The sequence below is a fragment of the Populus trichocarpa genome, chromosome 6, assembly GCF_000002775.5.
Source record: "Populus trichocarpa isolate Nisqually-1 chromosome 6, P.trichocarpa_v4.1, whole genome shotgun sequence".
Taxonomy (NCBI): domain Eukaryota; kingdom Viridiplantae; phylum Streptophyta; class Magnoliopsida; order Malpighiales; family Salicaceae; genus Populus; species Populus trichocarpa.
The window spans coordinates 23,481,740-23,505,450 of NC_037290.2; the positions used below are offsets into that span (position 1 = coordinate 23,481,740).

General features: G+C 35.8%; 4 protein-coding genes across 6 annotated transcripts; 3 read left to right on the top strand and 1 right to left on the bottom strand.

Moving 5' to 3' along the window:
• The first annotated feature begins 1,572 nt into the window (after positions 1 to 1,572).
• Positions 1,573 to 8,230, top strand: LOC18100653 (uncharacterized). 2 transcript variants are annotated; one of them, XM_024603539.2, is made up of 6 exons: positions 1,573 to 1,974; positions 2,620 to 2,915; positions 3,193 to 3,315; positions 3,401 to 3,472; positions 3,689 to 3,805; positions 6,859 to 8,230. In XM_024603539.2, the coding sequence occupies exons 1-6, from the start codon at positions 1,644 to 1,646 to the stop codon at positions 8,020 to 8,022; spliced, it is 2,103 nt and encodes a 700-aa protein (XP_024459307.1). In that variant the 5' UTR covers positions 1,573 to 1,643; the 3' UTR covers positions 8,023 to 8,230. The 2 variants fall into 2 exon arrangements, with proteins under 2 accessions (XP_024459307.1, XP_024459308.1); XM_024603540.2 differs by having other exon boundaries at positions 1,574 to 1,974; positions 3,226 to 3,315.
• Positions 8,231 to 11,040: 2,810 nt separating this feature from the next.
• On the top strand, positions 11,041 to 13,491 carry LOC7470716 (uncharacterized). Its single transcript, XM_024603544.2, has 3 exons — positions 11,041 to 11,214; positions 11,304 to 11,492; positions 13,109 to 13,491. The coding sequence occupies exons 2-3, from the start codon at positions 11,311 to 11,313 to the stop codon at positions 13,293 to 13,295; spliced, it is 369 nt and encodes a 122-aa protein (XP_024459312.1). The 5' UTR covers positions 11,041 to 11,214; positions 11,304 to 11,310; the 3' UTR covers positions 13,296 to 13,491.
• Positions 13,492 to 15,965: 2,474 nt separating this feature from the next.
• Positions 15,966 to 19,187, top strand: LOC7470717 (uncharacterized). 2 transcript variants are annotated; one of them, XM_002308542.4, is made up of 3 exons: positions 15,966 to 16,133; positions 16,418 to 16,609; positions 18,706 to 19,187. In XM_002308542.4, the coding sequence occupies exons 2-3, from the start codon at positions 16,428 to 16,430 to the stop codon at positions 18,890 to 18,892; spliced, it is 369 nt and encodes a 122-aa protein (XP_002308578.2). In that variant the 5' UTR covers positions 15,966 to 16,133; positions 16,418 to 16,427; the 3' UTR covers positions 18,893 to 19,187. The 2 variants fall into 2 exon arrangements, with proteins under 2 accessions (XP_002308578.2, XP_024458731.2); XM_024602963.2 differs by having other exon boundaries at positions 16,070 to 16,327.
• A 677-nt stretch (positions 19,188 to 19,864) lies between these two features.
• On the bottom strand, positions 19,865 to 23,514 carry LOC7470718 (ferrochelatase-1, chloroplastic). Its single transcript, XM_002309475.4, has 9 exons — positions 23,249 to 23,514; positions 22,752 to 23,109; positions 22,514 to 22,657; positions 22,213 to 22,314; positions 22,007 to 22,110; positions 21,786 to 21,912; positions 21,533 to 21,685; positions 21,243 to 21,343; positions 19,865 to 20,477 (listed from the first exon to the last, which is right to left on the bottom strand). Exons 1-9 carry the CDS (start codon positions 23,317 to 23,319, stop codon positions 20,162 to 20,164), a joined length of 1,476 nt encoding a protein of 491 aa, XP_002309511.2. The 5' UTR covers positions 23,320 to 23,514; the 3' UTR covers positions 19,865 to 20,161.
• Positions 23,515 to 23,711: the final 197 nt, after the last annotated feature.

Below are 23,711 nucleotides of genomic sequence, written 5' to 3' on the forward strand. Positions count from 1 at the left end.
AATTTTAAAATTTTATTTTAATATATTTTTAAACAAGAAAATATTTTAAAAAATAACAAATATTACATTATCAAATTAAATCTTATCCTCACATGATGTATGGCCCTCAGATCCCTCGGCGATCTTGATGAGCTTGCCTTGTGTCTCGTGCCAAGACTTGGTGATGGAGGAGGCAAATCCCCCACCCAGGCACAATCATGGTTATGTTGGTACGTTCGGTTTGGTCTTTTAAAGACAGGTACCAATGAATATTTGAGAATTATATGTTATTTTTAAAAATATTTTTTATTTATAAATACATGTATTTTTTTAAAAAATTATTTTTAATACTAACACATTAAAATAATTAAAAAATACTAAAAAATAATTTAAAATAAAAAATAAATTTAATTTAATAAAAAACAAGTTGAATTTCAATACCAAACACCCCACAGGTCCACGCCCACAAATTATTCTTGTACCATTTGCGATCATGGAAAATGCATATACTAAATTGTATTACATGCCACTAATGATAGCATATGCTAATTTGTTCGATGTTGACGGTGGAGAATGAAAGCTTATTCTAGGTTTGCCGTCCTTTTTAATCTAAAAAAAGTTTTAAAATTCCTTTTTTTCCATGGCATTTTTTCTTGGCTAATCTATATTTTTGTCTTTTCACTTCTGCCTCCACGTGTTAGAATTTTCCAATGTTACTTGTATAATTCTTTTAAAATTTTTATTTCTTCTTTACAACTAAATAACTTATATATAAGTTGGTTTCTCATATTTTATTTTAATTTTTCTTAATCTCTTTCATATTTCCTCTCAGATCCCAAAACTATTATAATATATCATATGAACACTTAAGAATTAAAAAAGAAAAAAGAACTCAAAAATCCAATTCAAAAGGTAGGATGTTTGAGGACTAGGGGCGAAATTGGAGCTTTCTTAGAAACTAGAAGGGGTAACATTAGAACATCAAACTGAAGGGATAGAAGTGAAATATTGGGGCAAAAATAAAGTCCACCCTTTTTCTTTTGCTAATTGCACAAAGTATTGCTTCAGTGGATTGGCTTCGAAGCTGTTAGGTAATTAAGCCTTTTTTCTTAGGGCTGTTTATTTATTTTTTTCTTTGAAATGTGTTTTTTTTTAAATTAATTTTTTTTCTTTGAATTAATATTTTTTTTGGTATTTTTATATTATTTTAACATGTTTATATCAACAATAATTTTTAAAAAATTAAAAAATATTATTTTAATATATATTTTAAATAAAAAATATTTTAAAAAATAATTAAAAATACACTACCAAACACCCTCTTAATTAAATACATTAACTCGCAAGTGGGCTCAAATCTCATAAGCCCGCCTTATTCGGCCTCCTCGAGTCTGACAATACTAAAAAAAAAAAAAAAAAGAAGCAAAAATACAGAATTAAAAGCTCGCCCAAAATTCTAATCAAATCCGCTAGCCGAGAGGACCAACCACAAGACTTAGAGCACACCCAACCACAAAACAATCTGTCCACACTCCACACACTATAATTATCCAAAAGATCACGTGCACCACCACCTCCCCGTATAAAGTCTCGATTCCTCCCTCCTACATCACCCAATCAATCTCTCATCTCTCTCTCTCAATCCCCTAGGGTTTCTTTCAATAATGGCAGACGAATCTCAATACTCGACGGCCACTGACACCACACCACCATCATCCAACAAACGCAAATATGATGACCAATCAGCACCGCCTCCGTCGACACGTAGGCAAACTGGATTCTCATCTCCGATTTCTGACCCCGCTCCACCTCCATCTTACAACAGCGTGGCGCCGCCTGCTGACGAGATCCAGATGGCTAAACAGAAAGCTCAGGAGATCGCCGCCCGTATAATGAGTGGTGCTGGTGCTGATATTAAGCGACCCAGGGCTGAAAACGGTGCGAGTGGGTTTGATTCCAGTGAGAATAACAAGGGATTCAGCTCTGCTCCTCTAGGTTCCATCTCTCTTGATTTATCTTTTTTGAATAATCTCTTCTCGAGCTGCTCTCTATGTATGTGTATGCATATGTATTTGTGGATCTGTGCGCTTTCATCTTATTTAATTATTTGAATTTTACACTCTGATTTTTTAATTGTTTGTATTTCTTGTATGAACCTCTGTTTTCAATGTTTTTAGGACTTTGATTTTTTTGTAGTACTGTTTCTGTTGGCTGTTTATGCAAGTATCGTTGTTAGGGTTTTGTTGTTCTGGAGTTTTGGTGTTTTTTATACTCTATGCCTTTGGATTTCATCCACTGTGTGGCGTTGACTCTCTTTGATCATGTAAAATCTAAAAAACATAGCTAATGGGTGTTTCTATTCAGCTAAGATGCTGTAGGTATATATAATGGTTGCTTATTTAAGTATATTTTAGCCAGGGTCTCTCTTTTTTTTACGGTTTCTGATACTCTATTTCTTAGAAATATCGTGTTTTTGTTGATATTTACTGTTTGTAGTAGAGATCTCTTATTTGTGGTCGCCAACTTGATTTTCATTCTTTTTTCTCAGTTTCATTCTTTTTTTTAGCGGTATAGTAAGCAACTCAAGATGAAATTTAGGTTTGATTTGGAACTTCAACTAACTTCTTTGATTGACAACAGATATGAAGTCTACCATGTCAAACTCAGCCCCTTCATCAATTCCAGTTTCATATGGCTCATACCTGGGTGGTTCTGGTTCGAGTAAAAAAATTGATATTCCTCAAGGCAGGGTTGGTGTTATCATTGGTAAAGGTGGAGAGACTATCAAATACCTTCAGCTTCAGTCTGGAGCAAAAATTCAGGTCACTCGAGATATGGATGCAGATCCCAACTCCCCAACCAGGATGGTTGAGCTTATGGGCACTCCTGAACAAATTGCCAAGGCAGAGCAGTTGATTAATGATGTCCTTGCAGAGGTAGGCAACTGACTTTGTATTCAAACTTGTACGTGCTGCTGTGGCTGGTATAATCATTCATGCTTTTCAGCCCCATGGGATAGTTCAGTGATTTTAGGTTTTAGTGATAATCAGTTGATACCATGCATTTTTAGATGCGTGTATTTTAGGTTTTTGTCATTGATGATTTATCATGGTGCACATTAGTGGCTGACTTATGCTTTATACGTTATTTTTCCAGTGAGGTTTTTCTTCCTACAACTATATTTTTTTTTAATTTGATTTTAAATTTTTTTAGGGTACTTATAGTGGTGAATGTTTTGCTGTCCAGGCCGAGGCAGGGGGTTCTGGTACAGTTTCCCAAAGGTTTTCAGGTCACGGTGGTTCTGAACATTTTGCAATGACGATTCCCAACAACAAGGTGTGTGAACGTTTTGCAATGAACATTTTTGTTTCTATTCTGGGTGATTTGGTTCACGATAGTTTGTGATTTACAATGAATTCAGGTTGGTCTGGTTATTGGCAAAGGTGGTGAGACAATTAAGAATATGCAAGCTAGGTCTGGAGCCCGTATTCAGGTCTGTTTTCTGAATCACATCTTCACCCTTTTTTGTTATATAGAAACCATCTTCACATCTTTTGATTTCATTATTGTTCTTCGTGAGAGGTGTCTCTCTTGAAGTATGCTACTTTAGTGAATGGTAAATTGGTTATTTTTCATGCTGTCTATTATTCTTGTTGAGTAAAATTCTCAGTTGTCATTTACTCAGCTCATTATTTTTGAACGTCTGCAGGTTATACCTTTGCATCTGCCCCCAGGTGATACATCTGCAGAAAGAACAGTTCACATAGAGGGCACCAGTGAGCAGGTCGAGACTGCAAAACAGTTGGTTAATGAAGTCACCAGTGAGGTATGTTTGGTTGTTGATGTTAGTTTGCAGAGTTGGCCCCGAGGAACTCCCAAGTTTTGTTGTTTTGGAACATTAAACTTTCAGGAAACAGTTCCATATGCATGCCTATGACTTTTTTTTTATAGCTGCTTCTTTTGGATTTTTTTGTAGGGTTAGTGATTTGGTTGTGAACATGTGGTTAATTTATATATATATATATATATATATATATATATAATTCTGATAGCTATGCCATTCTTTTTGACAATATAGTTTCTTAATCATGATATAAAAAAAATATTACGTACATTTCTGTTCATACGGTGAGAAATTGTGGAAGTCAATGTAGCTTTCTTTTATTGTGCTGCTTTAGGGTTGGGTATATTTTTCAGATTGGTCTGTGTATATTGTATGTTCCAGTGCAGGTTACAAGGGGATTCTTACTGTTTGTCTGGTAAAATATCTCGTATAAATCATTTTTGGCTTTTTTAATGATATTATACATTGTTCTAGAAATATTTCTAAACATCTTTTGGATATCTTCAAGTTCATAATACAGTCTGGGTTTTGCAATTCTCTTTGTTTCTTCACAGGTCAAATAGTTTTTGCTTTGTTATACACTTCGTAATTGTTTTTCTATTTATTTCTTATGCATTTCATCGGAGAATCTGTTTTAGTCTTGTTTTATTTAGCTAGGCTGTTTTCTGAGCTCTTCAATTAATATTTCATTATGAGCTTGGACCATATATCGAACTTTTGTCCCTGTGCTGTCCAAGGAGCTTTTGGCCGCTTTTATAATGAAGGAAATCATTTTGTCTTTCCTTTTCCTTTACAAATTTCATAGGAAGAAGCTGATTTAACTTTTCTATTTATGCTTCAAAGTCAAATCAAATTTCATAGATATGCTTGTTTCTCTTATCCTATTGTTATGCTGAATACCTATGAGCCCTGGTTATTGGACATAATCATATAAATTGTTATTATTCACTTATTGGATTATCAAGATTCAGATTTGCAGGCAGCTTGTGCTTGCACCTCTTGGCATGTATATGCTTAGCTGATGTTTTTTTTTCTTTTGCCTTTGGCAATCTGAGCTCGCGGAGAAGAGTGTTGACTGTGCAATGCTAACTATTGTGGTGGATACTATTGGCTTGTTTATTAATATTTTGCTGGTTTATAGTTCGCTTAGGAATTGGATGGAATTTAAATTGTACCCCTCAATATACATCTGGATTTCTCATAGATCAACTTGATAGAAAAACTATAAACCGTCACTGTTTTCTGGTTGCAACTGCATTAGTTTCTTATATAAATGCAGTTAGTGTCTCCTTGCTAAATCTCTTGAGGTGGATGGTGGATATATGGTTTAAGGCTATGGCAGAGGTTTATTTTGAAAGCTTAAAAGTGCCAAGTTGTTATTGAGAGTGATTACAACTGTCATGAAGTTGGTAGGACTTTGTTGATCTATTGAATCTTCGATGATACAAGTTCTCATACCTCTCCTGCTTAGGTTGGTAAGCACTGTAAAAGCTTCTTTAGCCAGTGATTATTTGAGCAAAATATTTGGTCATTCTTGGTTGTGTTCCCGAGTGAATGGTTCTTGGATATAGCTTGTTCTGCCGCCATATGTGCTTATTGATTGTGTCATATGACTGATATTATTATTGGGAACTATTGTAGGGTTAGTGTTGTTGGAATTTTGGTGACACCAACATAAATTCCCTTGTGTTGGTGTTTCCCTCGGCATTGCCCTGGTATGGTTCTGAATCCTGTTTTCTAATATTTAGTAAATGATATTTATGGAGAGGAGCTGAAAGTTTACTTGTGATGGAGGTGTTCCTTTAGCTTGGATAACTTGGTGTTGGATCATGAGCCTTTGGGGTAATTTCATTTGTTAAAGATTTTCCTCTGGTATCCGGTTGAGTGTTTGACTTCAAGGTTATTATGGAAATAACTGTTATGTCACCTTTGGTAGTTTGGACTTCTCTTTTGAAAAAATGAAGCTTGAAGATATTAAATGTTTAATTTGTCAATCTTTTCATCTGAGTTTAAAACTGTTTTAGTGGTATCTTTGGCAGTTCTTATGAATTTGTTTCTGTTATCAATAATGTTATTGGTAAAAGTCCCTAACAGTTAACAATCGAGTTCTTTATCAAGTTGCATACCATTATATTTTTTTTATTCTTGCTTTTTTAATGTGGATTCCAATCTCTGTTGGTGCCCCCCTTATTCAAGGGTATTATGCTGTTGAAGAATTATAAAGGTTGATATCACATTTATGCATTCTATTGCTCTTTGCTATTTCATGCAGAAGTGTTGTCTCCATCCGTCTCCATCCTGCTTTCCTTTCTTGTATTCTTCTGGAGTGATTCACATGCATTCAGTTTGCAATATGTTTGTCTTGTTGTCAAGGGCCTTGTGGTGAAGCTAATTAGACAGCTTTCTAATAAGCATTTTCCTTTAGGTTGATAGCCATATGCAGTTACTGAGCTATAGAATCACCATGGTATGCTTGCATTTTCTATTCAATGGTTCCCTGAAAGATGGTACTGGTATATTACTGAAATCGTGTAAGGTTCATTTAAATCAATTGATGCATCATTAATGAGACCGTGTCCAGTTTCCATAGATAGGGTCTTTCAAGGATGCATATCAATAAGTATGCATCTCTCTTTCTTTTTGTGGTATAGCTTGTATGGTATTTGTGGATTTTGTTGTACCCATTCACTTCAAGTAGGGTGAGGTTGAGCTTCTGCTGGAGTAACTCAGTAATTCCTCCATCCAAGTACGGTATGTAGGCATCCATACCTCTTCCTGGTAAAATATGAGATCCATTAATCCCTTAATTGGACCTATTTGTTTAGTTATGTTTTATGCAGTTTTTTATATTTTTCTCATTTTAGTTGTTTCATGTTTTATCTGTACATGCACAACAAATTTTCTCATTTTAGTTGTTTTCATGTTCATATAAAAGATGTTTATATTTGTACCCATCCTGTATCTTGCAATATGTGGTTTGAAATGTGTTTTTTTTCAAGTGCCCTTCGGTTATATGAAACGTCTATTTTCTGCAGAATCGTATGAGGAATCCAAACATGGGTGGAGGTTATCCCCAGCAAGGATATCAAGCTCGGCCACCTACAAACTGGGGTCCATCTTCTGCTCCACCAATGCAGCAAGCTGGCTATGGCTACATGCAGACTGGAGCATACCCTGGGGCATCAGCACAGTATAATATGTCTCAGCCAGCTTATCAAGGCTATCCTCCACAACAGCCATCTGGTGGATACCCCTCTAACTGGGACCAGTCAGCTGTCTCGGCAAATCAGCAAAATCAAGTTTATGATTACTATAGTCAGCCACCTTCATCTCAGCAACAAACCCCTGGTGCTTCTGCAGCTCCAGCAGACAGCACTGGTTATAATTACAGTCAGGCACCAGCTTCTGGTTATAACCAACAAGGGCAGGGTTATAGTCAAGATGGCTATGGTGGGTATCAACAGCCTGGGTATGGTCAGCCACCACCTTATGATCAACAGCAAGGTTATACTGCTGCTCCTAACTATAGCAATGTAGCTAACCCAACTCAGGAAGGACATACTCCTTCATATGGAGCTCAAGCAGATTCAGCTCAAGGTTCATCTCAACCATCTGCAACAGGACAGCAAGGTTATTCTACTGGCCAGCAGCCTAGCCCAAACCCAGCAAGTTATCCATCTCAGGGAGCTGCTCAGCCTGGTTATGGATTGCCCCCGTCTTCCCAAGCTGGCTATGGGGGTCAACCACCTGCACAGTATGCAAGCTATGGAGCACCTCAATCACAGAAACCTCCAGCCAATCCACCTGTTTATGGGCAGAGCCAACAGTCACCCAGCACCCCTGGAGGCTATGGCCAGCCTGCTGGACAGCCAGGATATCCACCCTCCCAGCCACCACCATCAGGCTATGTGCAGCCACCAGATTCAGGTTCCCAGCGTGCTGCACCATCCAGTTACGGTGCCGCAGGTGCTCAGCCAGGGTATGCTCCTACTTATGGTGCGCCACCAGCTGGCCAACCAGGTTATGGACAGGGGGCTCAACCATACAATGCTTCTTATGGTAGTGGTTATCCACAGCCTGCTGCATATTCGGCTGATGGCAATGCAGCTAACAATGCTCGTGGGACATATGAATTAGCACCAGCATCACAGACTGCTGCTCAGCAGAGTGGAGTGGCTAAAGCATCGCCACAAAGTTGATTTCTGTTGGACGATTCCATTTTGTTTCTGGTGAATGGGGTTTATGTACAAGTACTTTGGGTGTAGACAGGTTTTGTAGTGCTTTAAGATGCTCTTATTCTGTGTTTTTTATTTTTCTTTTTCTTTTTTGTACCTTTTAAATTTGTTTCTTCGGATGGTTATATTGCTGTGTTGCAAATACTGTCGACTGTTATTTTCTGGCTGTTTACTTCGAATGTTTCATGGATTGCTGACTCGGGTCAATCGAGCAAAGCTGACTGAAACCTTTTAGGACCTATACCCATAAAGTTTTTCCTTGTGCTATGAGATACCAGGTTATCATTCTTGTTGCTTTGTATGTCGTTCTACGTGGTCATGACGTCAAAAGCTCAAGAAAGTTGGGATTCGTACTTTGAGCTGTACATCCAATTGCTCAAGCACGTGCATTGATAGAAAAAAGCGTGCCAAGCGATTGCTCTGGAGTGTAGTTTTTCGTGAGCGGCCTGATTCCTCGAACATGACCATTATCTTCCACGCTCTTTTTCGACAATTTCTGTGATGATAAAAGGTAGTATTTGATTATTATTTTGGGACAGGACAGTCGAGACATGTCTTTATGTTCTGTTTTTATAAGGATATAGATTTACTCTTTGTTTTTATGCTATTATTTTTATCTTTGCAGCCATACATGTTTATACTGCTTTTATTATTGAAAACTATCCAAAAGCAATGTGTGTTTAAAGAATAACCATGGGAAGGACGATAAGTTTGGCGAGTAGGAGAAGAAGTTTGTCCTAATTTGCCAGCGAGGAGAGTCTCTTAAAGTCGTGGGTATGGAGAGTTACAGAACACACTAGCTGAATTCCCGTGCGATGCTGCGGGCTGTAACATGAATAATACAAGAAATGTAAGTCAAAGATTACTCAAATTAATTCAAGAAGATTAATAGGCAAAGAATATAATGAACCGAAAAAAACTATGTTAAAATATGCAACCATACGGAGAAGGCTACCATTACGATTTCAATTCAAAAGGGCCGAGCCTTAAACATTTTAAATGCAAATTATGGTTGCAATGCTAGTTAAGAAGTGTTTAAAACTGATGTAACAAAACAACGCATGAGGAATGGAAGTGGAACAGTTGCACATGGGTAGAAAAAGAATATGATGCTGGAACTGCAGGAACAACAAGTGTTCTCCACGAAAAACTGCAAAAAAAATAAATATAAATAAATAAGGCAAGGTGCATTCATTTTAATTTGTTTTTAGGAGACTAATTCCCATTAATTTGACGAAAAAGGTTATGAATTATCTTCATTATTACAAATGTCAGGCTTTAAAGTACTGGATTTTTATGAAACTTCCAAAATGATTAGTAATTATCTTTAAGCTCAGTTAAGTTGAGATGTAAATCTTTGATTTAAGTATTGTGATCTTCAGAATTGTGCCACCTTCGCCACCACAGGCTTGCACACAATTGTTTTAGAAGGGCTCAACTTGATAACAAGAGATCTGCATATTTACTCTGTATGCTTCTCATCGCCTAGATTCTACATGAGCCCCTCCTGATATAATTAGACTATGTTCGAAATTCCAATAAATAAACTGATTTAATGTCACGGATTATCACCTATACCTTCAGAACTACTGTTTTTTCTTCAGAAATAAAGCTTACATGTTTATGTGGATGGACATCATTCATATACATTAATAGATAACACAGCAGCCATTGTAGGAAGAGAATGCAAACCCCCATGGCAGCCGTGCAGAAAAACGAAGGCAACCACCTAATTAGTCATTGTCAAAAGATTTATCACGCAGGTTAACTCAAGTAGCAACTGCAATTACTCTAAGATGATTGAATCGCAGCCGAACAAAACCAATAATCAATAGAGTTTGAGCAAAAAAAAAACAGAGGCAGAAGCAATTGAACTCACCAAAATGAGTCCTAAAAGGAAACGATAGTAGGGCAAGAATAAGAACTCACAGGCAATGAAACCCTAAAAAAAAAGCCAATGTAGGAAAGAAACCAAGAGAGAACTGGACTTTTCTGGGAGAGAAAGCAACAAATTAAAACCTGGTATTCTCTTAAAAGAAAAAAAAAAGACAACTTGACATGATGGGAAAGCAAGAAATGGAGGCAATAGTCATGATAGCTATAGAAAACATAACAGCTCATTCCCAAACGAAATGACATGGAGTGGCAGCATTGTACTGAACAAAATTAAACAGAAGCAAACCAATCAAAACTGAAAATAAGGCATTACTAACCTCGGCACATGCAGACTATACCTAGACAACCCCTCTACAGAGAAGAAGAAGGAATGGCTAACCCAAAAAACCAGGGGCACACGGACAACATGTTCAATCAGCACCTCCTCCAACACAAAATGGCATCCTGCACAACTTGGTAGCGCATTTCATGGACAATCATTCCATTACAGCAATCAAGCAAAGCCCAAGAGAAAAAATTAAACATGCCCCTCGCCCAAGTTCATCAACAGAAGTTGAACTGAAGGGAATGAAAGTAAGCAAGCCGAGAAGCAGCCGGGAATTATTCTGATGAATAATAGATGGTCTTATTTTCTAGATAAAGTGTTTGCATGCAATCTTATAATCTTTACCTTTTCTTTTTAGCTTCTCAAGAAGAACTGTTGTGGTGAATATAAAATTGCATTCCACAGTAATTCTCCAATGCCTTTTAGTTTTTTTTTTTAGATTTTTAATTATGGAACAAGAAGCGGACACGGAAGTTTTGCCGAAAGAGGCAACATAATAATCCGATACCGTGGGCTTGGAGAACAGCTTCGATAGGTCACCGGATCTTTTTCGAGTAATTAAGTTTTTGAGGCTTTGATGGGTGACATTTTGTTGGAGCATCGAGCAAGCGATACATGTGGAAGCAAGTCGAGGCCGAAAAAGTCCTTCAGTGCTTACAAGAATAGTTCGCTGGGCTTTGATTCGATGCAAGCTGCCATGCAGCATAGAAAATCTGTCCAGGGCCCAAAATGAAAATTATATAAAAAAGAAAAGTAAGGGAAATAACATATGGCAAGAGTATAGTGGTCAATGCAAGACACAGTATCACCTTCACTGCACAGTATTTCCAGCAGATCAACAAGATAATAGTCCCGGCCAATACAAAACCCTACCCTCTCTTTCTCTATCTCGCTCGCTTTCTCTCTCTCCCATCACGAACAGTAGAAAATTTGAGGTATTGGAATTAATCTTAAGAAATTAATGTATTGTCCTATTAAATGTTGCGTTTGATTTGACACAAAGATCTGATTGTATGACATTTAGGAAAGGAATGGCATCGAAGCTAGCGCAGTTGCAATCCAAGGCTGCTCAAGCCTCGCAGTTGGTGGCAAAGCATGGTGGTTCTTATTACAGGCAGTTGCTAGAGCAAAACAAGCAATACATCCAGGACCCACCCACTGCTGAGAAATGTAATCTTTTGTCAAAGCAATTGCTTTACACTCGTCTCGCCAGGTTGGTTTTCTTTGTTTAATTGTTTAATTCAATTGAATATTGCTTGACTGCTAATTCTTTGGCTGTGTTTTATAGATTTTGCAATGGCAACAACAACAACAACATGGACTGTTTTAATTTTAATTTTTATTTCGTATTAGGCAGTATAATGGTTAGATTTTGGTTCAAATAACCTGTCTCAATTGGCTGCTTAAGATTTTATTTGGGTTGTTTATGTTGCATTCGAGTCCTGAATTTAGGCTGCCCGGGAGGGATTAATGTCATAATATAAGTAGTTGATTGCCATAGAATATTTAGTCTATATAAGTTTTGGATATCACGTCGGGTCATTTGTGTGCCCTTTTTTATGCTCGAACTGCCTCATAAGGCCAACTAATTGTAATTGCAACCGAGAAAGAATTCCATTGTTTAGTGGGTCAAGTCTGTTGCCAGTGTTCTTGTTTTTTTGTTTACCTTTTCATTCTATACCAGTCTAGTAAGTCTGTAATTGGGATATTTCATCCTTTCTAGTTGGAATTTGACCTGGTTTCTCATTATTAGCTTCCCTGATTCTATATGGATTCATTTTGAAGGGACTAGTTAACTAACTAAGAACTTTACAGTGTACATCTGTAAAGACTTTGTCTTTAACAATTCACATTTTTTAGATTTGAAACGATGGAGTTGAGTGGTCCATTGTCGAGTAGTTGGTGGCAGATTGTTTAAGGTTAGAAGCGTTAGTGATATATCTATCTCCTGCTAATTCTTGAGATGTGGAGATTTATTAGTCGTGCCATTTAGTCAAGAACTGCTGTTAAACTAGCAAATGGTGTTGCATTGGAGATGAATCTTGAAAGAGTTGATGGAAGGTTGAACCTGCTGGTGATTTGTACGATCAAAATAGAACAGTTTGATATCATGAAATCAACCATTGAATGGAGAAGCGGACATTTTTCAAAACTTCAACTCTTTCGGCAAGGGGTTGCACACAGTTTCAATTTTTCTTGCAGGATGGTCGTGTAATTGTGTCTCGTCTATTGCCAATTAGGTTATATCTGTTGTCTGGCTGGTACTCATGCACTGTTGTGTTTGATTTGTGCTTTTATTATTTCTAGATTTAACTGATACATGACTGAATTCCGAGTTTTAGTGCAATATGGAATGCAAAACAATGCTTATTCGTTTTACTCATCTCATATAAATGTGTTTTTTAATATATGTACTGATGTTCCTAGTTCAGAAAGTTAGATCGGGAATTGCTAAGATAATAGTATTCTGTATCTTTCATTCTTCCTTGTCTTTCATTTATGTTCTAAACACTGAACAAAATACCATGAGAATTGTGACATATAATTTGAGTTTTTAGACAAGTAAATAGTGACTGACAGTTGATTCCATAAATAGTGTTTGCAAACAATATATATGACCCTGAAAAAAAAAATGTTTGGTAGTTTTTAACAGAAAATGTTCCATAAAAAGTAATCAAAATTGCTGCTGTATTTTAACAAGCAAAATCTACGTGTTCCTCTTCAAAAACATCTGTGTTTGCTTAGCTTCTTGCCAATTCTCAGACTATTTCTTGGACATTAATTTCAATATTTTTCATATTAATCCATTCATTTGGGTATGTGAAACAGTATTCCTGGGCGTTATGAAGCCTTCTGGAAGGAGCTTGATTCTGCCAAGCAGCTGTGGAAAAACAGGAAGGAATTGAAGGTTGAGGATGCTGGCATTGCTGCTCTGTTTGGGCTGGAGTGCTTTGCATGGTTTTGTGCGGGTGAGATTGTTGGTCGAGGGTTTACATTTACCGGCTACTATGTCTAAGTACTGCAAGAAGAAGAATGTGCCATTGGAGTTGAACTGATAAAATCTTGTTCCTCTATCTTGTTGTCAATTGGCCAAGTATGCATATTAAATTTGCCATCCTGCAAAAAAACTGAGATAGGAAACTCATGTCAGCTATGATTTTCCTTTTTCTTACATTTTCCCATGGATCGAGAGCTGTCACTTGATCATCTTAGCATGTGGTGCAATATCTTTTGAGCAGTTTTTTTTTTTTTTCCAAAAAAATAAAGATTAAAGGAGAGTGGGGAGGGGATGACTCTAAGTCCTCCAACATATACTTGGAAATTACATAACCTTGGTTTCAGGATTAGTGCCATTTACTGGAAAAAGCAGTTTTGGTCAAAACTTAGCTATGTGGTTGGCTTTCTCTGCCAACCGATTTATAACAATCGTCACTAGTACTTGAAGCTTATCGAATATAGAGCTTCCAAACTGTCATTATCCACCTTATTTTTTTCACTTTTAATTGTTGAACCTTCTTCACCACTAATGCTTCTAGATAATGTATTTGCTACGAAACTCTCTTTACCTTTCCCGTATAAAATTTGCTGCGTGAATCCTGTTAGTTTAGTTAACTCTTTTTTATGTATTGGAGTATGAATCTTTTGTTATAAAATATGTTTTAAACTCCCAAGATTAATTTTAATCATGAATTGATCATCCTCTAATTATCATCAATATGGTTATATACTTCTTTTTTATAAATTGATAATCCTAAATATCTTTTTCTTAATGCCTTGCTAAATAAGGTTAATGGCCTCCCTTCTTATCTGAAGATTGCACCCAATCCATTCACATAAACATCAATTTCCACTGGTGTTGCACATAAAGATTTTTTTAGCTCGTTAAAATCTTCTTGGGCCTATCTAATTGAAACTATGATTCATCGATAGATCGGATAATGGTGGATAATGGTTTACTGATAATACGAAGTACCTTGATGAACTTTTTGTAATGTCCTGTTAAACCCAATAAGCCCTTTAATTCTTTAACTGTAAGAGGAACTGACTAATTCTTAATGGCTTCTATTTTCTTTGGATAAGTTGCTATTATTAGTTTAATATGTTTTATAATCAATTAGTTGATTATACATGAGATTGTTATATTCATATAAATATATATTTGTAAGTAATAGAAGCTTAATTTATTTTTAATATCCATGGTCGATACTCTCTTAAATACTGAACATTCATTTAAGTGATAGAAACTAGTACATATTATATTATGTTCTTTTTTTTATGAGATGAAACAGTTGTTCTCATAAACCGAGGTATAAAGGATACCTAGAACTAACATGTAAGTGTTTGTTATAAGACATGTACAATGAATTGTCACGCATGAGAAATTCATATGGAAAGATCACTTATATCTATGAAAAGGTTCATATGACAGTTGTATAAATGATCCTTAAATTTGAGATTACTAAGTTATTTTATATAAAAAATATTATGTTTTGATCTTATTATATGTTGCATTAATCGAGATAACCAAATGGCAGATATAATATGAACTATATGAAAGTACTTGAGTGATTAAAAGATGATTCATTATCCTATGTGAGTTAGGGAAAATGTCTCATCTATTCTCGAGTGGTATTGACTGAGAAATCCTTGGTCAATATAAAATGAAATTTGAAAAGGATTTAAAATATTATTCAAACAAACAATCAGTGACTACTATGTAGATAACAAATGTGATCTAACATGATAAATATATTTCATGCTTTAATGTTAAATCGGAATATTATTGCTGAAATGATATTAATTACACTAAGAAATCGATCACTTAAAAGTTAAATCAAACCACTAATAACTTTTCTAATATTCGGGGTATCATGACACATTATCAGACGATGCACCTAATCTTTAAGTATATATTAAAAAATTATTGAATTGATAACAAATTAAAATATTTAATTTATTTAATTCTATTTAATTAGAATTACAATTTATGTTTGGGCCAATATATTAAAAACCTAATGAGCCACACATATCAAGAACCATTAATTCAAAATTAAATTGTTTATAGTCAGCACATAATCTTCAAGGGTTGTTTTTCTTTTTAACCAACAATAATGGAGAAACAAATGTGTTGCAACTACCTTGAATAATTCCATTTTATAACATCTATTTTACAAACTTTTCTATCTTTTTTTTTGTACATAAAAAGCTTTTGTATGGCTTGATATTAATTGTTTTATCTCCCGATATCAAGGGTGCCTTGTGATCTAAGCTCTTGGCAGGTGGAAGATGCTTTGGTTTTGCAAACTTAAATTCATGCTTTTCAAACAATGCCTTTACTTCTGAATTTTACAATCCCTTTCTTGGTGCTTCAGAAGCTTCCACGGGGAAGCAATAATTGTCCTATAAAACCATACAATACTTATTTTAAACTCTATCCTTGCGGTTGTGATCATTTACAACCTTGTTTTTTCCACAATCATTTTCAACTTAATTATTCTGTCATTTTTCTGACAATTTTATTTTAATAAAATCAAATATAATTAGTAAATAAATTCTCAATCAATATATTTCAAGAACCACAATACACGTGTAAAGATCAAATTATGCTATTTTTTCAAAAAAAAAATTAAAAATTCTTATATATTAATTCACTATTTATTTTAATTTTATGTGTTAATTGTCAAATTTGTCCAATATTCAAAACCTGATCACGTCAGGTTCGGATATAGATAGTATCCGTGAATATCCGTTGACATGTACAAGAGCCGACCCAAACACAGAACTTAAAACCCTACTACACTGTATTCCCTGCTTGCTCTCTTTCTCATCACCAAGAGAAGAGATAGAGAGAAAGGTATGAAACTTTGCGCTCTATAATCTGCAATGGTTTTCTTTAATCCTTTCATTTCATTTTGATTTTGTATTCCTCTCTCAAATCAGATCAAATCAGATCAAATCTTGCTCTTAGATATTCCTACTTGGTTTTGACCCATATGGTTTTCTCATCTAATTACGGGCTGGTTTCTGATTCGAAACCCTAAGCTTAATGTAATCATTCAAAATTAATTGTTCTTTTGATTTTATCGAGGCAAGATCTGAATTTGATGGTGTTCAACGTTTTATTTTGGACTGGGTTAGGTAATTCATAATGGCTTCAAAGCTAGCTCAGTTGCAATCGAAGGCTTGTCATGCCTCAAAGTTTGTGTCTAAGCATGGTGGTGCATATTACAAGCAGTTGTTAGAACAGAACAAGCAATATATCCAGGATCCACCCACTGTTGAGCAATGCAATCTTTTGTCCAAGCAATTGCTTTACACTCGCCTCGCCAGGTTCGTCTTTCTTTCTCCATTTCATTTGACTTATACGAAGCTTCATTGTTTTTTTTTTTTAATTATGGTATTTGTAGCTTTTAGTATTTGTTTCTCTTATTTTGAGTAATGTGGACTCTCTTTTAAAGACCTACCTTGTAAATGTCGTCAATTGCTATGTTACCCAAGTGTTGCAGATGCGGATGAAATTCAGAATTATGAGGAATCTTGTATTGTGTGTCTATTTAAGCTTAATTGTGAAATTTGGGATCAGATGATCTGTCTGATATTAACCAGCAAGCCCGGATCTGTTTTGGCTTGTTTGATTTGCATTTTAGTCCTAAATAAAACCGATGTATGGAATCAAGTAATATAACAATGCGATCTAGATTTTTTAGCCTACAAAACATTATTGAACTAGCTCGATTTGTAAACATGTTAGATAGATCATATGTTGTGTCTTTTGTGTACACTCTTGTGTTTGTCCATGTGAACTGGGTGGATTACACTAGTTAGCCAACTAATGATTGTAGGCACCGAAAAAGGATTAGACAGAAGTGTAGTGATGTTGGATGAAAAGGGCAAAAGATAGCTACAATTAGCTAACCCAGCCAAAGGCGGGTTGTCTTGGTTGAACAACAACCAGAACAGAACAAACCTCTTATAAAATTATCAAAATATCAAAGTTGTTTCTTAGTACAATAGTAGTAGCCCTTAAATACTAGCAAAATCCTAAATAAAAGAAACCCTAGCCCTTAAAAATAACTAAATCTTAGCTGTCCAAACTGCCAAAATAAAAAATATGTAAATAAACTATTAAAAGAAAAACCCTAATTATATGAAGACTACTACTGTTTTAGCTCCTGCATCATGTAGTATCATTTCTCATTCAGGGTGGGCTTTCCTGCTGCTAAAAGAATGCATTTGAGGGGAGTGAACTGGCTAAGAACTTTATTGGTTACTTTGAAAAGAATATGCTTTTAAGAACTCACTTATTTGGACTTAAATGTTCAAATTGAGTTGTCCATTTTAAATAATTGGCTAGCAGCTTGTTGAAGGTAAAAAGGCATTATTGATAATACTATGAGCTGCTGATCCTTGAAATGTGAAAATTTACATGCATGGTCGAGAATTGCTGTTGAATTAGTAAACGATGATGCATTGGAAATTAATCTTTCAAGTGCTGATGGAATCGAAGTTTTAGAAAGTAAAATTGTTGATAATACTAGGCGCCGCTGATCCTTGAAATGTGAAAATTTATGTGCACCAGTCAAGAATTTCTGTTGAAGTAGTAAATGATGATGCATTGGAAATTAATCTTTCAAGAGATGATTGAATCAAAGTTTACATAAGGAAATCGACTATAAATGGAGAATTGAACACACTTTTCAAAACTTACTATTTCCAGCTAGAAAATTGCATGTGTCCCTTGTTTTCTTCTAGGAAGGTTATGTAAAAGTGCCTGTATATATTGTCAATTAGTGTTTTTCAAAACAGGATTATGCATTATTGTTGTTGATGGCTCATATTAGTGATCTTGTTGATGGAACCAGAATAGCAATGCATACATGTTTTCTTTCTCCTCTCATATTCATGTTTTTTAAGTCATGACAATGTGTTTTCAAAAAGGGAGTACACAATCACTGAGATAGTTTTCTATAACTTCGATTCTTCCTCATCTGGAAGGCTTAGGTAACATCATTAATGTTTTGGATACCGAACAGGTTAAATCTCATGGGTTTTTATGGCATATGATTTGATTTTTAGGAACAAGAAATACTGTAGAGATGCCAGGGATAGATTCCATTCCATAAAGGTGCCTGCAAGCTGTATACGTGAAACAGGATAAAAATATCCTGAACCTGTGGTGATTTTGAACAGCACATATTCCTTAAGTATTCAAATCAGTGTTGCATTGTGAACCAAGAAGAAAAAACATATTTCCTTATAAAAAAAATTGGAGCGTGCATTTACTGAAGTAGCATCTTTTTAGTGAATGTATAGACGATTTCTTGTATGCAAAAATGAGGGAGGCACTATTACTGTAACAGTTAATGCACTTTGTGTTTAAACTTTTATTTCACATATTAATCCATTCATTTGGGTATGTGAAACAGCATTCCTGTGCGTTATGAAGCATTTTGGAAGGAGCTTGATTATGCTAAGCACCTTTGGAAACACAGGCAGGAGTTGAAGGTTGAGGATGCTGGCATTGCTGCTCTGTTTGGGCTGGAGTGTTTTGCATGGTACTGTGCTGGTGAGATTGTTGGTCGAGGGTTTACTTTCACTGGCTACTATGTCTAAGTGCTGCAACAAGCCGACACACCTCCGGAGTTGAACTGATAAAGCTTGAGATTCTGTTTTTCCCGTTCATCTTGTTTGCAATTGACCATTGCATATATACTAAATTTGTTATCCTTCATAAAAATTGAAAAACTAGGCCAGGAAAACTCGTTTCCGTGTCACCTTTTTCCTTGCATTTTCGCTTATGCCATGCGGCTGTCCTTCAGGCTCTATTCCTTCTGCTCAGAATAACATGTCTCTGAAAAAAAGAACTACAAGGAAAACATTTTTCTTGAAGGTGAGTTATTTTCTAGCATTTGAATGTGTTAATGCAAATATCAAGTATTCTTATGATACCATATCCCAGTATTTGTTTGAGTACGGGGGATGACACTGGCTTAAGCCTGTGCGTGACTTCCATGTTGAATCTGAAAATTTACCGTGGCGGCTTAGGATTTGTACCACCTGTACAAAGCTGTGATTTACCGGTCAAAACTTTAGCACCCAGAAAGATTGATATATGATACTCTTTATCACTTAAATTATCCGTGGCCGACCCATCCTGTAAAACTTGTTTAATATCATTCGTTTCTGGCTAAAGCAATTGAAGTGATTGAAATGTTTTTTGTGGCATTTTGTGCTGTTGTCCTGGGTGAACGTTTTTGCAGGTAGTAGTAATTTTTTATTTTTATTTTTATTTTAATTTTTAAAAATTTATTTTTAATATAAATACATTAAAATAATTTAAAAACACAAAAAAAAATATTTAGAGTAAAAAAAAATAATTTTTTTAAAAAAACATGTTCACACTTCACACTGGAAAGTGCAAACACAATCGTAATATGTTGGTCCCCTGTAGAGGAAGCTCAGCAGTCGTAGCGATGTAGCTCCATGCACTAAAGCATGCCTTTTCAAGTTCCAACATAACTGCAAAGGAGAAATAAGAGAAGGGTGGCTACCCCGAAAAGAAAAAAGGGAGGAACACTAGGAGACAAATTACATTGAAGATATTCATATGTAACAAAGAAGGCAAATCGAAGTAGTACATAGTTTTACAAATGGTTCATCAAACAAAATAGTTTTTCCACTGATCGCAAATTATATAACCCTAATTGCAAAATTACATCTCAAAATCCTCATGTCTGCCTTGTATAGCATCAAAAACAGGACGGTGTGAGTAAGGGAATTGTGTGTAAGTTTATACTGCAGCTATTATTTTCAATTAAGCAGCCTGTATTAGAATTTTTTTTATTAGGCAGCCTGTATCAGATATCCCTGAACTCTCCACGTTTAAAAGAGAAGGTTCCTGAATGCCGTAATCACTTTTGGGGAAAAAAGCAAGACAAATGCCAAGACTGAACCAAAAATCATTTTAATAGCATAGCTCAAAAAGTCACGGTCAGATTCTTCAGAGGTGCTCCTTGTGGTTGAAAAGGATTTAGCTGAAGGTAGGGCTTCTATCACTGCATCTGCCAAATCTGTGATGAAGGATGAAGTGCAACCCAGAGCAGGTACACGACCCCAATTCTCAATGCCAGATTCCAGAGCCAACTCCTTATATTCCATATCAATCTCTTCAAGTGTCTCTATGTGCTCACTGACAAAGCTGAGATTTTAAATCGGAGTTAACAAGAGATATCAGTGTTAAATTTCTGATTAAGATTAAAATTGAGTAGGACGAGTTGTCCCGCTGGTTAAAACATATTTCAACCTACCACACCACTAATAAAGGGAGAATGTTGTGTCGAAACTAGGACAACTTTATTGAGAACAATCTTACAGGACTCGAAAAACAATAGAACTTAAAACACACACCAAAGGCCTCTGGCCTCGACACAATATGTTCGCATCAATATTAGCTTGTGTAGTCAAATCCAAAATATCATCCATACAGCAGGTCCAGAGGTCCCTACTTTAAAATAATTTCATATAACACACAGGAATAATTCATGTCCATAGATGCATGAAACATCCAAAAAGATCAGCATGCTGCATGTTTTAAGACCTATAATACCATCATGCATTTTGGTATCATAAATTCTTCAAAGTAGCATCTGTAGCAGATTGATGGAAACTCATACTTGCATAATTGGACTCCAAAACATTTATGGATTAGTCAATAATATTTCTTTTCAAACACAAACAAAATGACTCTATCTTCAGAGTGAAGCCTTCATAATGATTGTACTGCAGTATATAGAAAGAAGTTACTGGATCAATATATTCATGGTTTATGGCACCGACCAAACAAACTGCTAAAGTTGGCGAAGTAAATATTACTTGGATCAATATATGGAATGCACAAACCTACTGAAAGAAGCTTGAATAACACCAATTAACTGCACGAAAAAGGAAAATGCAAGTTGCATACCTTACTGGTACAGCTAGAAGACTTTTGACACCTTTCTGACCAAGCTCAACAAGAACTTCATCAGTGTAGGGCTTCAGCCATTGCACAGGTCCAACTCGGCTCTGGTCAGGGGAAAAAAATCAAAGGAATGATAGGTCATATTGCAAGATCTCAGCAATAACAAAACATGAAAGTAGGCAAAACCTAATGATGGGAAATAAGAAAATGAATGCTTAAGTAAAATAGACAGCAGCCAGGGTAGCAAGCGCAATACTGTATGGTAAACCTCATTAAATTAGATTATAACCAACCTGGTAAGCAAGAGTATGATCATTGTAAGATCCTCTAGCTTTCAACTCTTGCATTATTAAGTAGATGCACTCTTCCATTTGATCTTTGTATGGGTCTCCTGCATCCTCCACGTAAGTCAATGGCACTCCATGGGCACTGAAGAATATCATGACCTAAGATCCCATATAAAATTAGAATAACCAGGGGACAACAATCTAAAAAAAAGATCAGTTTTGTGCCTCAGAAAATTATGCATAATATTCAATAACTCACCTCTTCAGGTTTAGCAAATTTTTGCAGCTCTTCACCAATCAAGTCAGCCATAGACTTGATATAACCTTCTCGTTGATACCAGGACTGTATAATGGCAATTGGAAGCCTTGATAGATATGCATCTTCACTGAAAGTTCACTCACATCCAGAGAGGTTAAAGTTAAGCAATATTTTCAATGTTCTGCAAAAAGAAGGAAAGAAAATTGACACGGATATAACACCTAAATATATTCTGGAGAACACGGAGGCTTGACCCAGTTGTGGAGATCGAGAACTGCGGATAAAGTGGCAGCACTACAAGCTTCGTTATCTTGTCCTTCTTGATCTGCCAAATAAAACAAGTATGATTGATCAAGTAAATGTTATTAGGAGATTCACAACGAACTTCAAAGGATACATAAATTGAATACAAAAGTTGGAGTCTCACCTGATGAATTGCTTCCTCAGTGAATGGGTACCAATACCTCATTCCAACGTAGACATTTGCAGTCAAACCCTTTGCTTTCAAAGCCATTTTGATTCCATCAGCCTGCAACAATTTTCTCAAAAGTCTAAATGTATTTGCCTTCAGGAAGAAGCAGTGGTACACATAAAACTGATAAATGGAAAGAAAGCAGAACGTAAAAACTGAAACATGGTTTTCTCAAGGAAAAACTCTAAAGCCACAAGCAAAGATCACCCAAAGAAGAAGCCAGGAATCTTAATTCTTAAAAGGGCATGCATTCTACCTGCTCATCCGTTATTTTACGCAAAGGCGAGCCCCCTCCAATAGAAGCATACCCTTCTTTACTTTTAGGAGCACGAAGCACAGAAATTAATTTTGCCAAAGGTTTCTGAAGAAATTGAAACAGCCTGGGAAGTCTTATAATATCCTGCATTATAATAACATTACTACTGTCAGATCAACACCAAACCCTAAACTAGGAATGTTGTCTAAAATAAAGAATCGACGAACAAGCGACATACTGGATCAGCAAACAAATTGAACAAAAACGGCTGGACATCATTAAGCGTTTCGGGCCCTCCAAGATTCAAAAGAAGCACGCCAACCTTTTCTTCTGTCACATGCAAATGAGAATCAACAAAACCTTCACAATATGCGCCTACTCCAACTACAGAGGCAGCGCAGAATGCTTGCCGAACCGGATTTCTCTTCATAACCGGACCAGACAAGTATGATCTCCCGCTAGCTGTCATTCCCTTGTTAGCCGAACTAAAACTCGAAACCACTAACGATTCTCGAGAATAAAGTTTATCCGGCTGCTGAAATTCCTCGGACGAGTGCCTAGCTACTGAAACAACAGATCTAGCACGCGGGCACGACCTGCAAATTAACCAACAATATCGATAATAATTAAGATCAATTGAATAAAATCATCCGACATGATCCAGACCATCATGAATTATCAATCAAGTAAAAATAAAATCTATCAAGAAAAAATGCAAAAAAAAACCCGAATTACCTTGAGAAATTACGATTGGAAGCAGAGAGCTTCGTCTGGGGAAGCGCACCACAGAACGACGTCGCGTCCATGGCTTCGATTTGAAGAATAGCAATAAGGAAAAGAGTAGCTAAGACGGAGAAGACAAGGACAAGAGAAGGGAGGTTGGGGATGCAGATGGAGTTTTGGGTGTTTTTATAAAATAAAATAAGGGAAAAGTCAAAGAAGAAAGTAAATGGCTTTGGTATTTAGGTGGGTTTCCAGGATGCTGGGGTTTGACTGTTATCTCTCCCTATCACCCCTCTTTGGTCTCATAAGTTTATAACTTTTTAGAGTGATGTAAATTTTTATTTTAGATGAATGTTTTATTTTAAAAAATATTAAATTAATAATTTTTAATAATTTTCATATACTATATCAAAAAATAAAAAAATATTTTAATATATTTAAAAAAATACTCCGCATAGGATACCAAATATAGTAT

Excerpts from the sequence above, each read along its gene's own strand:
- LOC18100653 (XM_024603539.2), top strand. The coding sequence starts at position 1,644 with ATGGCAGACGAATCTCAATACTCGACGGCCACTGACACCACACCACCA. Across the intron at positions 1,975-2,619 it reads ATTCAGCTCTGCTCCTCTAG|ATATGAAGTCTACCATGTCA; the intron begins GTTCCATCTCTC and ends GATTGACAACAG. Across the intron at positions 3,473-3,688 it reads GGTCTGGAGCCCGTATTCAG|GTTATACCTTTGCATCTGCC; the intron begins GTCTGTTTTCTG and ends GAACGTCTGCAG.
- LOC7470716 (XM_024603544.2), top strand. The coding sequence starts at position 11,311 with ATGGCATCGAAGCTAGCGCAGTTGCAATCCAAGGCTGCTCAAGCCTCG. Across the intron at positions 11,493-13,108 it reads CTTTACACTCGTCTCGCCAG|TATTCCTGGGCGTTATGAAG; the intron begins GTTGGTTTTCTT and ends TATGTGAAACAG.
- LOC7470717 (XM_002308542.4), top strand. The coding sequence starts at position 16,428 with ATGGCTTCAAAGCTAGCTCAGTTGCAATCGAAGGCTTGTCATGCCTCA. Across the intron at positions 16,610-18,705 it reads CTTTACACTCGCCTCGCCAG|CATTCCTGTGCGTTATGAAG; the intron begins GTTCGTCTTTCT and ends TATGTGAAACAG.
- LOC7470718 (XM_002309475.4), bottom strand. The coding sequence starts at position 23,319 with ATGGACGCGACGTCGTTCTGTGGTGCGCTTCCCCAGACGAAGCTCTCT. Across the intron at positions 22,658-22,751 it reads TCAATTTGTTTGCTGATCCA|GATATTATAAGACTTCCCAG; the intron begins GTATGTCGCTTG and ends ATTATAATGCAG. Across the intron at positions 22,315-22,513 it reads GTAAAATAACGGATGAGCAG|GCTGATGGAATCAAAATGGC; the intron begins GTAGAATGCATG and ends AAATTGTTGCAG.